The sequence below is a fragment of the Atractosteus spatula genome, chromosome 3 (assembly GCF_055471065.1).
Source record: "Atractosteus spatula isolate fAtrSpa1 chromosome 3, fAtrSpa1.hap1, whole genome shotgun sequence".
NCBI lineage: Eukaryota > Metazoa > Chordata > Actinopteri > Semionotiformes > Lepisosteidae > Atractosteus > Atractosteus spatula.
In genome coordinates, this window is record NC_142708.1 from 58,952,147 (window position 1) to 58,969,614 (window position 17,468).

Genomic DNA, 17,468 nt, shown 5'->3' on the forward strand with positions numbered 1-17,468 from the left:
ACTCGCAAAACCTCTAGAAAATATTGCTTATCCAATTTTGACATTTTGTTAGCCAAGCTCCTTGGAAGTTCCCAATAAATTTAGAATTTTGGAAGGTCATTGAATCTTTAGACAACTGTACTTGTTTCTTTTACTTATTGTGTATTTAGGAATTCATCTGGTGTGCAGCGTCTGGAGAAGGACACTGTGCCTTCCTGTATAGATGGCAGGGCACCTTCGTCTTTTTTTTAAACAAAGAGCACACTGAAATATAGTATTGTAGTAAATTCAGAGTGTGAGCAAGGGCACATTAATAAGGCAATTGATGCTTTTAGCTTTTTCCGCTGAATGCTCTGTTTTTGATAGCATTTGGGAATGCTGGTTAACTGTCTGAGGATCTAGATCGCCTGGCTGGAGCATTGCTGGACTTGACTGTCAGAGTAGTGATAGTTTCACTGGATTCATCTCTGTGTTTACAAACAAAATACATCTAGTAGATCTTGAAACTTGCCTCCAGTGCTGCTTCAGTTTAATTTGATCTGCATAAAAATGAATTGCACAAACATTTCTGTATTGCTGTGAATACTATCAAATTTACACCTGAATTTGTGAACAATCCTTCACAAACTGCTTGTGCTGTTTTTTTCACCGCAGTTTGATAGCTGGCTCTCCTTGTACATCATGCAGTGTAACACCATGACAATGTTCAGAAGGCACCACATTTATCTCATTGAACAGAGAGAGACAACTTTTAAGCTGCAGACACTTTGTAATATAAATGCTGTTCTATGGAGCAGCTTAGCTGCACTTGTCCATGAGAGGCGAGAGGCATTATGTCCAGTGATACAGAACATGTTTCCAAACAAAGGCAAATATTATGTCCATCATGTTTGAGGTTGTCTTACAATTATGAGTTGCGTACTCCTGCTGTGACATCAAATCTACATACATTTCTTTTTTATCTTTAATAACCTGCATTTTGTGATTATTAAGAAATCAGTAATTTAGCAGAACAGTCAGCTCGTAAAGCTTTGTCTTATAAGAAGTAGGCATAATATTACAAAGATTAAAGTTAGACAGAACTAAGGTGGATTTTCGACTTTGTTCTCTTTGATTCTTTCTTTTAGACACCAGATTTCTGGAATTTGTTCATTGTAACTATCTACCTTTGCAGTCTAGTTGTACTTTGAAAACTTTCATGTGTAAACTTTTCTGTAGTGAATTTCATTAATTCAAGTACTTCTATTAAAGTAAATGCGTGATATCAGCACAGTATAATTATGAAACTACCCAGTGTGCGTAGCCTAACTTTGGATTTTTTGTTGATAGGATTTGTATTTGGGTGACGCACATTAGCTCAAAGGTTTTGTACCCTTACCCAGAAAAAATCTTTGAAACCACTAATATCTTCTATTTCATAATCTATTTCTATACTGTACAATTTGTATTTCATGACCACATTTGTGGTACTGGGAGATAAGCACATTATCACAATTAATGTGCTTATTGTGAACAGTAGAAGCATTGTGCTTAAGTGCTTTAGTTCAAATCATGTTTACAGAAATGTGCGCAAATTACTAAGAGTAAAACAAATAGGGCTCATATTGCCGAGTCCTGCTTCTATTCTTTCCAAGGATTATAACCATTCCCCATACAATGTGTACTGAGACACCCCAGAAACACAACAGGTATTTTCATTCCTAATTACTACTTATATCATCATGACTAACTTGAATGAGTGTGATATTATGAGAGGTTAGAAATTCCTGCAGAATATGCCTGAGCTCACATTTCCTATATGCACTCTTTGCTATGAAATATATTTCAGATTTGCTCACATTTCTTTCATCCACAGACTACACTGCCAGGAGGAAGTATCTGTAATTTGCGTAAACCTGATTAATTTCATTTAAGCCATAGGGTTGGTTTTACTACTTGATGGATGTCTGTAGGGTTGCAAAATTAAGATCCGTATCTTAAATTATTTAATTCACTAGAAATCCTAACTCCTCTTTGCTGGGATGAATGACTAGACGTGGTGCAAGAAGATGGTAATGCACAATGTTTATTATACATAATAAACTAGGGAATAGCACTGCCGCAAATGCAGGGCGCCAGTACATTTGTCTGTGACTATTTTGCCAAGTGAAATGAAGTTTCTGCGGCCAATGTTTAGGTTCAAAGCTGAATATATGGACATTTTAGGTGGCAAGGGATTATTTTTGAGACTAAGCATTGATTTCTTTGCAGTAGTTAGCTTTTGGGTTTTCATACAGCCATCTTCAAATAGATATTGCAAAAATTATAAATAGAAAACTTGAATTCTACCAAGGCTGTATATAATTGTCAGCATTGAGAGAAAGTACTGATTGTCAGTACTTTCTGATCACAGCTCACAGCATATATTAAATACCTCATTATTTATGCAATCCAATAACTACAGCCTACAGCTTCCTATCATTGTCTACAACGATATCAGTTGTCAGTCAACTGTCAGACAGTATTTATCAATTTAGAGAGCATGCAGAGGTTCTTTCCATTTTTTCATCCTCTAAATAGCATTCCAGTTTTATCTTGTTTGCCTTGCTGAATTACAATTTCTGACCTCTTAAAGCAGAATCCATTAACCATGTAGTTCTTAAAATTAATGGAATTTGACTTGAATTTGTGGATTTTGGCTTTCGTATTTCTTGAAGGAGGCTAGCTTAGCAAGGTCAGGTAAATTCAAAAGAAGCACCCCCACACACGTGTGTAAGTTTCTGACCAAATTGGAAATGGTCTGTAGACTGTACTTCCGAAGGCTCCCGATTAAAGCATGTGTATACAAGTTTTTTTTTTTTTCTACCAGAACCCCTTCCCCAAGTAGGTAACAAAGGAGTGTGAAAAAATCGTGCCCTGTCTGTTTTGGTTTCCATCTAACAGCAGGGGTTCTTATGTTCTGCTTCTCTCTCTCGTTTTCTTTGTCCCTTTCGCTGTGCTTCTCTCCCTCTCCCTGTGGCTCCGGCTCGCTCCGCGCTGGCAGGGATGTGCACGTCAGGGGCTGTGCAAGTGCTCATCCCTGGATTTGTTGTGGTTCAGGAGTAACCAGGAGGCTGGCCCTGCTAGGGAGGGAGGGAGGAGAGGGGAAGAGAAAGAGGGAGGGCATCTCTGTAATTTCTATTTCACTTTTTTTTTGCATTGTTATCACGGCATTCACTCCTCCGTGGAAAGAACAAAAAGGGAGGGGGTGTGTGAGAGAGGGGAGGGTGGCAGAGGACGGGGTGGGAGGGGGTGTTGTAGCATTGATTGGCTGTCTGAGGAAAGCCATTTAATTTGAGGATTGGACAAGAATCTGCGTCAATTTGCCGGTCGTCTCCAAGACACTGGCGATGCTGCCACCACAAGCTGCCTATCGTCACAGCTCCATCACCCAGTGGGGTGTGGGCTTCCTCTCCCCTTCCAGTTCACATTTCTGTTTTATTTATACAGAGAGAGAGTGAGACTGAGAGAGAGAGAGAGGTCTCCGTGTGTGTGTGTGTATATATATTTGTGTGGTGCTCATAGATTGCTTCTCAGTATTCTCCTCTCTGTGTTTTGGCTGCTGCTGCAAATTTCACCGCTCTGGCACTGACAATGATTTTTTGCAATCACTTAGGTGAATACAAGAAGGACGAACTCCTGGAAGCAGCGAGGTGAGTATGCACCCCACCCCCCCTTGTCCCCCCCCCCCCTTCCCCCGAAAGGAAGAAAAGACAGGGGTAGGTAGTGTTGTGGTTGGAACTGCACGTGGGTTGATTTCAGTAAACTACTTCATTGGGAAGGGTTTTTTCTTATTTTATCAGCAAAGAAGTGTTATAGATGCATGCTTTATTGTGTATGTACATGTGCATGTAATAATTAACCTCGTGCAATACTGTTGCTTCTTGTGCTGAATGGAGGTGCTGGCATTAATAAAAGCCTTTTCTCCCAGGCACTGGTGGACAAAGTGAGCAAGACAGGCAGCCCTCTTAAATTTGTTATCTTAATTTTTTTTTTGCTGTAAATAATGCCGTGCCAGAACATCCTGGTGTTTTAATTGACCAGCTGGGTCCTTATTTGTTACACAATCCCTGGAGAGCTGATGTTACATGAAGATAATGCACAGAGAGTTTAGAGAGAACTTCACATCATTGCCCCTGTTGTCTTTAACCTGCAAAATGTCAGCTTTTTATGTGTAGTGTCTGCTAAAGGGAGTTTCTTCATATAATAAAGAGCTGTTAATGTAAATGTCTTCATTGTCACACAGACAGAAATTGAGTAATACTGTCTCACTTGATTGAGGACTTGCTGAACAAGTTGCTTGATGTGGTATTTTTTTATTCATAGCAACAAATGTATCATTGACCAATATGCCGTTTGATTATGTATTTACTTCTATGTGCACCGCATTTAATACTTGCGTGAAGTCAAATGATGGATATGTTTTTTTATATAAAAACTAGTTACTTTGGTAAGATTCAAAACTATAGAGGATTAAGGTTCACTTCCCATTAAATAAAATGTTTATGTGAAAACCAAGCACTATGAAGGCCTGTCAAACAAAAAATATAAAAAAGTGTATGTGATGTTTTGAAATATAACACTGTTAGGCTTATTCATATAATTGTATGGAGGAGCATTTTGACTGAGCAGTGAACCCTGACAGACTACAGAAAGCCTGTTTTTCGGCAGGAATAGGATGTGCCGAGGATATTGTAGGCCATTAAATACAAAGAAAAAGCTATAGTAAAGTATAAAATGTAATGTTTGTGTCATAGCTGACTAATTGTACATTGCATATCCCTCTTCAAACCTTATGTTAAGGAATGTATGATGAGACAAAGTACAAAATTTGAAAATGCCAAAAAAGCCAAATGAAAACATAAATGAAATCAGAGACAGCTCACATTTATTACTTTATTTTGTTGTTTCTTGTCTTACGCATTTGTGTGGAAATTATAAATCTGTCTGCTTTAAACTAGTTAGGTGTAGTTCACTGAATGTGGAGAAAAAAGTGACATCTCAGAGTGCATTGACTCTTTCAGTGGTCTGTACTTGTTCTGGCTATGAATGAAGCTGTACAGCATTTCTTGAAAAAGTGCAAAAGGGGCAATCTAATCCTTGATTCTTGTTACGTGCTATGTTTAATGCATAATGTATTGACTGGATTCAGTAATGTTTTCATGCTTGGTTCACTATGTTATGAGATTTCTTAGTCAGGTATAAAACTAAATACGAAACGACAGTGAATCCACTGGACCAGTCGTTTATAATAAATAGATTCACAATTCCTGCCAAAATACTAAAACCTGGCCTTGGCTTCCTACAGAGAGGAGGGATGCAGATGTTAGCAAAGACACACCAGACAGTGCATTTTAAGGACAGAATGTTCCTTTAGCAGAAAAAAGGATTTATTTAGCTTCTGCAATCTTATGTATATTATTAAGATGGAAGGACCTAATTGAAACTTGCTTATAGCTTAGGTAACTAAGGTATTAGCCAGGCTCCTAAGTGGCTAACTTGTAGGCATGCTTAGTTTTCTAAAGGTGCGCTGCACTTACAATCAGTAAATAGGTGGCACCAAGTTCAATAAGTCCAAACCATGCACACAACTTACATTATTAAATCCCCATGAACATTTGGTGTCCTGGCCAAATTTCCCATTGGCCCTTACCAATCATGGCCTCCTAATAATCCCCATCTATGGATTGGCTTCATCACTCTGTTCTCCTTCCCACTAATCCCCACTGATGTGAGGGGAGCTTTCTATGGCTATGCACTATGGCTGCTGTCGCATCATCCAGGTGGATGCTGCACATTGATGGTGGTGGAGAGGAGTCCCCATTATCTGTAAAGTGCTTTGAGTGGAGTGTCCAGAAAAGCGCTATATAAGTGTAAGCAATTAATCATCATTCAAATCTGATCATCAACCTCACCCTGCATTCTGTCAATCCAGCTATGCTGATTAAACTGATTTGATGGACATCTATAGGTGGCTAATAATTAAAACATGAAATAAGATAGAAAACATAAAATGAGGTAGGCTGTGGAAAAATCAGGGCTTTGGTATTGCTTTTAGTTACAATACAACCCGTCATCTTAAGCCCAACACACTCAGGAAGGACTTTCTTTAGGACAGTGAAGGGATCCATAGAACAGAGGTGGATTTTAAGAATGACTTTGTGTTCGACTGGAAAAGCCCATTTATTAGCCCTGCCTGAAATGCAGTTTTGAATGATGTATTAATATGCAAATGCACCTGTCTGAACTGCTTTGCCACAGAGCTGCGCTGTAGCACTGATCTGCTTGCACCACGGACAGCACGGATGGCTCATTTTTAGAAGTGACTCACAGGCATTTGTTTTTTTGTGACAAGTCCTGCAGGCAAATATATATTCTGCAAGAAAACAACAAGAAATGATAGCAACTTAGTGCTTCAGTAGGTGATCAATTATAATGATCTTTGTCCTTTTAGCTACCGGACTGCTGCATGGAAGTCATGCATTTTCCCTGTCAACACAGACGTTTAACTTTACATTATTTACTGTGGAGGAGATGTGAAATATGAATCGCGGTCAATACTAGAGATGATCTGTAGCGTAAACATAACTGTTTTGTACTGTTTGGGACAGCCAAATTTGTGTAGTAAGGCAGTTTTACTCCAGGATGGACAGCCTTGCTAAAATATTAACACATAGGGGGTTCCTTTTTTTTTCTTCAGGGTGACCTTAGGCTGTTCAATACTCAGCATCCTTCTCGACAAATGCTTAAAAAAAAGCCAAGATCCCACATTTTGTTTGTTCACCAAGAACCCTATGAGGCCACTGGCTTGAAGCACTGGTCCTAACTGTAGACATGTGTTGTACTCTGATCTTTGGGACAAGATATGGTTCCTCAGGCTGGTGAGGGTAAATGCTGCTGGCCTGCAGTCAGGAATTAAGGTGTTTGAAAGATAGGTTTAGAGAACGCCTGCCATGGCATGTAAATAACATCACTAAACTTTCCAGAGGTCATGATAACTAATACTCAATTAATTAGCTATTCAATTGCCCTTGAGCAGCTCCAGATATAACTGACGTTGCTGTTCTGTGCTGTTTTTTATCGCGTAATAGCGACTGGACGTATTTGTGACTCGTGGCTTTCGTTGAGCTTTGTCTGCGGTCGATAATATTTCATTTTCTCAAGGGGGAAACAAAAGAGGCACCAGAGGTTTGCTGGATGCTTTATTTTTCAGTTTTTTCCTCCCTCCACCCCCAGACTGTCTTGACTCGAGGCTCATTTTCCTGATAAATCTCATCCAGGAATTTTGTCACAGATTGATTTCTAGTCCTGGTGAGATGCAATATGGTAGAATTTTGTTGCTTGTTTATTCTTCATTCCTTTCCATCTGTAGTCGGGAAGGACATGATCTGATGACGTGCTGAAGGTCGCACAGTGGTATGATTTGCACTTCAGGTGTCGCATATTGTGCCTTCAGAATTGATCACCAATTCTGCTAGGACCATGAATCGCAAATAAATGATAGCACTACCTGGAAGATGGTTTAAGCATGCCCTTTTTATTTAGCTTTTTATATGTTCCAACCAGTCTTACCTTAACAGTGATGATGTTATGTCTCCACTGGATCTAATGCAGTTTGCATTGTTATTCTCTCCTTTTATTAAATGCTGTTTTGCTGCAGGAGCGGTAATGAAGAGAAGCTCATGGCCCTGCTGACTCCATTAAACGTGAATTGCCATGCGAGCGATGGAAGGAAGGTAAGACAGTGGTGTGACCTCAGCTGTACATTAAAACAAACTGAAGCCCAGCAGCTGAGTATACATCCAGAGTTGATTTATGAAAGCCTTTTTGTTGTCGTTGCCTTTTTCAATGTCAGTCCTAAACTTTACCACCTGGGCATTTTGTGACTAAGCACAAACCCTGCCATATTGGCTAAAAAAAAGTTTGACTCAACTTCTGGCAATGTTGCAAATTTGCAGCATTGAATATTTTTTTTATCCTTGGGGGGGAAAATAATCAGAAATTAAAGCAGCCTTTTTTAATTGGCTCTCTGCTTCAGACAAAGATTTTAATTCGGTTGAAAGCTGTTTTTTGGCCTTGATGCTGATGCAGATTTTCATCACTTGAAAAGGAGCACTTAAACAGTCCCTTTTCTGCATTTAAACATCTGAACCACAGCTTATTGCAGTAGGGTTTCATTGTGATGAGCTGATTTATAGGTTTCAGATCTAGTGCACTTTGCAGCAGAGCTGGGTTCAGGTTGAAGGAAGGGTGAGACAGGTCAGTGTCTACGCTCCTGAAGATTGAATGGACACTTGGGCAACATAAAAGCAGTTTAAATATCTTCTGTTACAGGTTTATGGGATTTTGAGCAGATCATTTTGAAAAAGCTACAGTTAAGCATAAAATAGAATCTTGGAAATGTTGATTTTTTTAATTTAATTTTATATGTATGTAGTGTACTTTATTTTCATTTCTGATAACTTGGACGTATCCAACTATTAAGATTTACTAGAATAGCAGAGTATATTTAACAGATGTTAATTAAAGGGTTTTGACATTAGCCTAAAAAGTTAAAAGGTTATGTGCATGGCTAAGGAAACAGTTACTGGTCAAATGTTTCAAAACACATGTAAATGTTCATCACTTGAATTTATGTATAAAAACAGAATCTTATTTTCAGTATATCTACCAAAATTTGTATTTTCCAGTTTAATATAACAAGATTCATCCATGTAAATATGTATATGATGTACCATACATTTTACATTTGTGAGAAACCAATTTTTCCAAACTGCCCCAATTTTGCCACAATACACTTAAAGGCATATTTGAACTATATGTTTAGAACAAAATAGAAAAGATTAGGACAGCAGGAGTGAGGACAGTTAGAGAACCATTTTCTGCAAAATAGCAGGCTGATGAAGTACAGTATGTTCATTGTAGGTTGCACAAACCATTTTCATTGATTTTTTTTTTAATCCTGACTTAGGTAGGACTATTGACTAAGTAAATTGACCGAGTAACTTGGTAAAGTTATTCTCTTGCCTTAATTATGAACATGTCATGTTTCAATGAAAGTATATAGCAACACTTCTGTGGCTGCTATGAGCTATTCTACAGTTTCACTGTCAACTTAGGAGAAAGCAGTGTGGGTTATTCAGGTGCTGAGCTGCATCTTGCCATCCTTGTTAATTTTCAGCCTGGTTATTATGAAGTTCAGTGCAAGATTACATTAATATTTTACATAGTGGTGATATGCCATCAAGCGGAATGAGACTAATGCTAACCAGAACCTGGACATCCAGAGTGTATTGGAGTCAGAGAGCTAACTGTAGGTCACACACTTGCACACTTTCTTTCAGCTAGCTTCTGAATCTAATCAGAGATCTTCAAGGCACATATGCCTTCAGGCAGCAGTTGGCAGAAGGTGTCAAGGTGGATGAATTGATGATAAAATAGATGGGGTTTTTTAAAAGGTGTTATCTGTCAGGGTTTTAATTTTTAAAGATGTTCAAACACAGAGGCCCATTAGCTTCCTCATGGCCGTCACACTTTGAAACAAGAAAGGGCCTTTCTTATTTGACAGCATCTTCCCCCCCCTTCTCTTATCTTTATCCCTTCCTTTCTGAAAGCAGGGGAAAGTGGTCTTTTCTCTGTACTAGTCAGGAACTGTACTGCAAAAACTGTACTTCTCAGAGTATTAAGGTGCTATTTCTTTGTGTGGTTAGAGTCTGTAAACAGACCCTCATTGTTGAGTTTCCAGCAGAGTGGGCCTACTCAAAGTTCCATCTGATCCTTAATGATGCAAAGATATGATTGTTTTTAGTCCATAATAGCACTATGTTCTCTCTCTACATCTGAAGATGTGTAAGTACTATCCCCCCTTGCACATGTAATTACAAAGACCTGTTCTAGTTTGACAATAGTTATCAAAAGTTACAGCTTTCTTGTGTGATACATTTTCCGTTTTATCGAAGTGTGCTACTATATTAAGATTAAAATGCAAAGTAATCAAAAAAAAATTGACATTAAAAGACAAGTAAAAGAATATTGCATTGCATTTTGATTGTAGGACATATTTGGGGATATATCCTATTAATTAGACAAACATTAATTTTTACCTCTAAAATTGTACTTCAGAACATATAAATGAAGGGATGCTTTTTGCCCTTGACAATGATTGAGGTCAAAAGTTTAAATACTAACAGATTTAAAGAAAGGCAAATTTCTTAAGTATATGTCTAACACTGCTTTAAGCCTCCGAAAGGTATCTCTCTAACAACCCACTGATTTTGTGCTTCGGATGGTTAAAACGATGATTGTGCTACTACCCTTTGTTCATGTAGCTGAACATAGTGTGGCTACCCATTAATCTCTATCACAAAACCAGTGCCTAGTTTAATGTATTTTACAGTGCCTGAGAAAAGTAGCTAATGCAACTGACTGGGCATTATTATTACATCCTTTCCACTGAAGATTCTTACTAGGTAGATATTTGAATCTGCCAGAACATTATGCACTTTCATAATATCTAACAAATGTGACAACATGGTGTGATATATCCTGCTTGTTCTCAAACTGGGGTATTGCATAACTTGCATTGCTTTATGAAAAATCAACGGAATGCTTTCATGGGGTTGATCTGGGGACATTCATGAGGAAAAAAATCTACTTCTCTTTTTTGGGAAATGCATTGCAAGTTATCCTTAACATCCGAAGTTAGTCATCCATTTGCTATCAGTTTTCATTGTGACTGTTTACTGTGCTATACACTATCTCTTTGTTAATTGTTCAGCTGATCAGACTAGAGTGATTAGCTGGACTTATGAAAGGACATGTACTCTAGATAGGTATTAACAGATGTCAGCAGTTGATAAGACGTAAGCCTTTTTAATGCGGTTCCACCAGGATATTGCTCTCTGCCTTTCTATGTAAAGCATGGTTACAGAGCATGCCCTTTGTTTGGTTTATGATGTACAATGAAATCAAACTGTATTGTGAAGCTTCTTAGTAAATCGGAAGGAGTGGCTAAGGGTTAAGGGGTAAGCCGACACCTTGCTTTTTCAATCGGTCTTCCATACCTTATGTTCTTCACTGTTTTGTTCATTCTTTGCATTTTTGTTGTTTCTTCCTACATTAACTGCTGCGTTTCAATTTCATACCCATTTACCTTGCAGACCATTTTCCCTTGATAGAAAAAGCAACCACTCACTGACTTGTCAAGAGGCATAGTTTGATTTAACCTGGTAGACTTTTAAGGGAAATGGTCCTCAGGTGTACTCTAGAAAGATTGTTCCACTTTGCAGCTTTAATTGGCAGAAGGAAGATCCATTTCTGAAGATCTGGTTGGCTGTCTAATTAAACCTGACTCGCCAATGTCAAAACGGCTTAAGCCTTAATCTTCAAAATGCTTGTGGATATAAACTGTCAGAATTGTAATGTTAGTAGATCCTCTTATTCCAAAGGCTTTGGTGTCTTTCATCTCTAAAGATCTCTCTTTTTGGGGGCACAGGTAAACTTTAGAGCATCTTACTAAGATCTGTGCATTTCAGCTCAGGTGTGCCTTGTTTAGAGGCATAATAGAGAAATTTGTTTTTTCTCGGCTACAGGTTAACACAGAGGGAAACTGCTATTTCATTTAGTCAAACTGCTAAGCACTGCTCTCATCGGGGATTGGCGTTTCTTTCTACCTTCTGAGATTGAGAATTCTGTTATGTTACTTCGGTATTGCTATTCCTCCAGTATTTTTTCCTTCTGTCTGTGAAGTAGTCTTTAATTCAGGCCATCATCTTCTCACCTCAAGATCAGTATGCTCCTCATTCCTCAGCTGGCTGAGGAAAAATAAAACAGCATTGTGCCTGACGTACAAACTGCTGAGACTCCAAACGAGTTCGGAGGCAATCATCATAATTCATGGAGCACTGCTTGGGTTGGAAAATCTTCTGCACTGCCTCTTGAAATCAGGAGATCGCTCAGCACTCTCCTGGTGTCACTAGGAGGTACAGGGCATGTAGTATCATATTTTGTACTCAGTAGGAAAGTTTGAAAAAAGTGTCTGCAAGCATGTAGTATTGCTTTTTTTGGTACTTTTGTTTTTATGTGATTCATAGTGGTTAAACATATTTGTCCAGAACTCTTATCTGTCTTTTCCAAATATTAGAACTAGAAGCAAGCATAGTTGTCTGCTATTTTTTCTTTTCTGGAAAATTTGTACTTAGACCTAACTTGCTAATTGTAAAAATAACTTCAACCTTAATTTTCAAAATGCTTAGGAATATATGTTGTGAGAATTAGAACATTAGCAGAGTCTCTTATTCCAAAGGCTTTTGTGCCTCTTGGTACCTCTGAATTGGTCTTTACAAGGTTTTTATAGGTCTTTGATTTTGGTTAACTGATGGAACAGCATGACTCTTTGGTGGAGAACTGTTTGGAGAACTTTGTTGGAGTTCTGCCAGTTCGCAGTTGTTCCAGTTAACATTGTTAGTTTTACAAACCCGTAGCTCCAGAGGTTTTTTTTTCCAAAAAGCTTTATTCTCTCTTATCTGTTCACATTCTTTGTGTCATGGTGCTTGTGCAGAGCCATGAGCAGGTTTGACAGCTGGTGAGCTCTTCAGTTCAGAGAGGTAATCATCATCCCTTCTTCCTTCCTTATATCAGAAGATGTCAAAAAATGAGAGGAGGTATCCTGTTGCTTTCCCAAGGCATTGTTGAAGGAAACTGTGGGTGTCTTTACAATAATGCTGTGAGCAGGGGCAGTTAAACATAGACCTCAGGAGGTTACTTTATGAACCTGTTGCACTAGGGATCAGCATGTCCTCAGGAGTCGGTGTGCTTTCGTATTTTTGTGTCTGAGATTAATAAGGGAGACTCTGGAGACCTACAGCATAATGTGAATGGTGACAGACCCTTAAAGTTACATCAAGCCTCCATCAGTGTAAGAAATATGTATTTTTTTAATAATACTTTTTCTTAAGAGTATTGAATAAGAAAATAAGCTATATAAAATTTTGTTGGTAATTGGTGTTGATTACTTTTTAAAGCATCAACCTAAATTATATTGTATTTGGTGGCCTTACAAGCTGGGCTATCTAGTGAGAAAGAAGCCATTTCTGAACAGAAAGGCCTGTTTTCTTTTTTTGAAGTTTACTAGCTCAATTTGTTTTGTTTTTTTCAGTACAGAGGCTTCCTTTAGGGACCTTTTTGCCTCTAAAGAGACTCGATTTTAATTTTCTGTGGGTAGGGTGGTGGTTAATTTGCATGCTAGCCCATTATAAGCACTCAGAATATTGCAAGCCTTTTGTCTCACTTTGTATGTATTCCACTCTGTGGAGTGCTGGAGAAAATTAACCATACATTCCTTTTTAGAGTGTTAATCATTTGAAAAGAGGCTATATTAATTAACATGGTGAGGTGGGGGTATCGATACTACCGAGTGGACAATTCATCAAACCTGACAAAAACGTCTCTTCCCTGTTGGACACTTTTTCTGTCTTGTGCCAGAGGCTCCACAGAATCTATTCAAAATGGTAGATTGTATTTAAAAGATTAATCAAACACCTTTCTGTTAATTTGATTGGCTATATGGGAAACCTGCATCTACCATTTTAACTAGCATAATGATGTGCTGACAGATGGTATAAATTTAGTTATGCATATTTATTGTTGTGGTTCTGTTCCTAACCACAGTTTGGCACGCTGTGGGAGCTCTGTATTCATTCGTTTACTTGTGTTGCTTTCATATATTGGGTTTATATGATTACATTAAGAGCAAAAGTTCGTTACAAAGACACAAAAGTTTCTCAAAGTGAAGCTGCTGTTCTGTAGGTGCAAGTATACTGTCCTGCAGTTCCTTTATTTTAAAATTCTTAGATGAATGAAATTTAACAGTAAACAAATGAATAATAAAACTTAAATAGCCCTGAAATCAACATGTCACATGCCTGCCTGCAGAAGACAGAGGTTTTCTTTAGATGTGCAGAGTAATGGGTTGCTCAGATCTGAGTTTTTTCCAGACACCCCTTGCAACCCAGTGCAAAAGGGGGACTGCAGTGCGATTTAGGTGGCCCTCTTGGCTCTGTATCCATCAGTCTTTTAGTGTTTGGTGAACCTGCAGAGGCCTTGAGTGCTGGAACATAGTGTTTTTAAAGATCTGCGTTAATGAAGCTTAATTTAAGAACAGCAGTCTCATTGTACTTCTTCCAGCTGAGATGATGAAGGCAGACTAGCTGACTGAGCTGTGTGGCTTCATAGCGTAAGGCATATTAGAAAGTTACTTTTTAATTAGTGTCTCCTCTGGATAGGCATTTTCTCTTGTTTAATTAAGGGGTTTTGTAATATCAGTGTAATGTTTTGATATTGTATTTTGTTATTAATGAATTTCGATTATCCTGCTGGTGGTTGTTTTACTGAGTAATACTTTATGCCAGGAAGGTTTTCAACATTGGAAAAAAAAAAATCTTACCTGAATTTGCCTGGTGGACATTGATATGATTGAGCAATGGCATGTAATGTCAGTTCTTTATGATAAATCTCTTATTTATGAGGGCTCCATGATCCATTGCTGGTCGTCACCTGGGTGTATTCTAACATACAAAATAAAAGCTAATATTTTTAATGAGCTCCATTTGACAGAAGGCTTCCTTTGTTCTGTTTTGCATTTAAGCATTTGCTGGCAAAATTAACTACAAATGACCGTCTAGGCCTGAACACCTAATCTGTACCCATACAGCCTCCTGCAACATCTGTTGCAAAGGTTCTTCCTCAAGCCTGATATATTCTGTTGACAAGGTGCCGTAATTTATCATTTACCCAAAATCTCAATGCGGTTGCTTGGTTGCAGACTGTTTTCTTCGTTGTCAGCTCAGCCCGCATGGTTAATTGGGATGGTTGCAGAATTCACAGCTTTCTCGTTGTGTTGTCATTATTCATTTCTACAGCCATTGCTAAATAAATTCATAGACCCATTGCAACTGCAAAGTACTTCAGGGAGACAAATTAAGAGAGCTTCCCTAGCAGGTAAAATGTTATGTTTTTATCCATGATAACATACAAGCTTAAGAGAGCATTTTGTTGTTCTATGTGATGGAATACTTCAATTTTTTAAAAAAATCACATTTTTAAATTTGGCTGCAGTGCTGGAAAACTGGTAAGTCGCAAGCACATGCTTCCCCTTTAAGATAATTTGAGCTAGTCAAAGACTTTGGGGTTTAACATTTCAACTCTGCCATGTTTGAAAACTAAATATGCAACATACTGCAAATTTTGCTCGTCTAGGTTTCCATACATTATCCCTTAGTTTGGTAGTCAAAGCAGTAACCTGGTAGAATGGATGCAATTAATTTTTCATTGCTGTGGTAGATAATACATATATCCATATGCCTCTTCTGGATTTTTCTACAGGGATCATTGCAGTTTTCATCTGTAATGTAACAGTTTAAATTAAGAATCATTTGCACAAGGAGTCTGTTGCAGCTCTAACCGATGGAATAAAGCATTATATTGTGCCGCGAAGAAGTAATATTTAGCTGTTTATAGAATTTTTCTTCACTTTAAACAGGTCATATTTCTTAGATGTTCTAGAAACTATTCCTTTCCAAAATAAGTAGTGAATCAATAAAAAAAATCTGATACTTTCCCCAAAAAGGAGAGTCTTAAAATGTGTAAAAAGCATAAATTAAGGGCTGAGTACATTTTTCATATTTCTTTTATGTTAACATGTTTAATTATCTTTAATACAGAATAGATCATTTATATTGGGGAAACTGTAATTGTACTATAAATGTTTTCTTTATCTTCAGTAAAATATTAATCCTTTTCAATCTGCTGATTTAGAGACAAACCACCCTTGACATTTAGGAATAAAATAATTAGATAACAGTCTTCATTCCCAATCAGTTCACTGAGAACAATAGATTTATAAATGAGAAAAGTAATGTGTTCTTTTCATAGTTCTTAAGAAATGAACTAAGAAATAATAGCAGTACATTTTGGTAAGGTTTCTTCTGTTTTGATGTTATTTTCTGCAGGCAGACTAAGATAAAGGAATCCTCTCAGAGGTACTAGTGTTGATAGTAATTCTCAAACTGTACCACTGATTAATTTTCTAATACCACACACAATAACATTGCCATTTCTTCAGTGAATCTGTGTCACCTGGCTTTTTGGTAATACAAGTTGTTTCAGTCAGACAGATTAGCCTGTCAGAGGTATAAATTGTGCTGTTTCTTTAATAACAATACCTTGACACATGCTTGGTGTCTGTGAGTAATCGTCAGTAAATGCAGTCCTTTTGTGTGGAAGACATGTTGTCTTTGACTGTAGTGAACATTTTTTCCATATTGTTGGTTAAATGGCAAGATCAGCGAGTATATGATCTACTTTAGGAATTCCAAACATATGGCAAGGGGCAAACTGTTTCATGTTAAAGATCAAAGGTTGCAAGGAATGCCTAGCAGATGCTGTAGTTTTTTGCCTAAATTATCTAACACTTGCCAGGTATTTTGTGGGGATCTGTTTATATTTAGCACAATAGGCATGCTGTATTGGCATGTCATTTAGCCTACCCATGACATCTCTATGACAGCTTGTTGTCAGAGCTTTGCATGAGCTAATACATGACTAGCATGACAAACTGGAATGCTTTTTATTCAGCCTCCATTCCCTTTTTTAACATCATACCATATTCTTTAATTCTCTTTAAATGCAAAAGAGAGGCCTGAGTGTGTTTATTGTCCACCCTGTTTATTTGCTGCTAGCAATCCAATTAAATGGTATAAACAGGTCTTAGAATCCTTTAAATAAAGGAGCCTGTTTCCCGACAGCTGTTAGACCATATTGTGTGTATTTCATTAATATTAAGGGGCAAAAGACTGTTGCAGGAACTATTTTTTGGTTTTGCTCCACCATTTTTTTTATGGGAATCAGTATTTTATCAAGAGAATTTAGTGACCCTCATAGACAAACTATGTGTGTTGGTCCTGTGTACTTTACAGGACTAGGTGTTTTTGTGCTGAGTATCTGTGTCTTCAACACCTGTAGTTACTGTACAAGTAAATTAAGGAAAACAAACTTGTTTTGCAAAAGACAGGACTCTTTAAATATCTTATAAAACAATGTCATGCAACTATTGTCTGTTTCAGTAAAGAATAAATATAGCATCTCTCTTGAGCTGTAGGCATTGGTATTTCTGGTTCTCCAAACTACAAAATATTTTGTAAACTAATACTTTTACCATTCTATTACTTAAATGAAATATTGAAAAATACTGATTGTATAGACTTCACCTCAGTCTAAAATCATATCACAAACCAAAGGGTAGGGATTCTTATGAGTTTTGAAAAGACGCAGACAGATGATCACCGAGTTGAAATGATAAAAGCACTGAAGCTCTTTGGATTTTTTGACACTGTACTTCCTTGTAACTTGGTAATAGTCTCAGCTTTATTTCTGCACATCAGAATATCTTCACAAATTCAAAACAAACCAGCTTT

The 17,468-nt window shown here is 37.6% G+C and overlaps 1 protein-coding gene across 2 annotated transcripts in view; it reads left to right on the top strand.

The window, feature by feature from the left end:
• Positions 1-17,468, top strand: part of tnksa (tankyrase, TRF1-interacting ankyrin-related ADP-ribose polymerase a) — a 140,486-nt gene that overhangs the window by 75,047 nt on the left and 47,971 nt on the right. For both annotated transcript variants that reach the window (XM_088910194.1, XM_088910196.1), the window contains exons 4-5: positions 3,614-3,650; positions 7,658-7,733. In XM_088910194.1, coding sequence (XP_088766320.1) covers positions 3,614-3,650; positions 7,658-7,733 — 113 coding nt within the window. The remainder of the gene's footprint in view (positions 1-3,613; positions 3,651-7,657; positions 7,734-17,468) is intronic.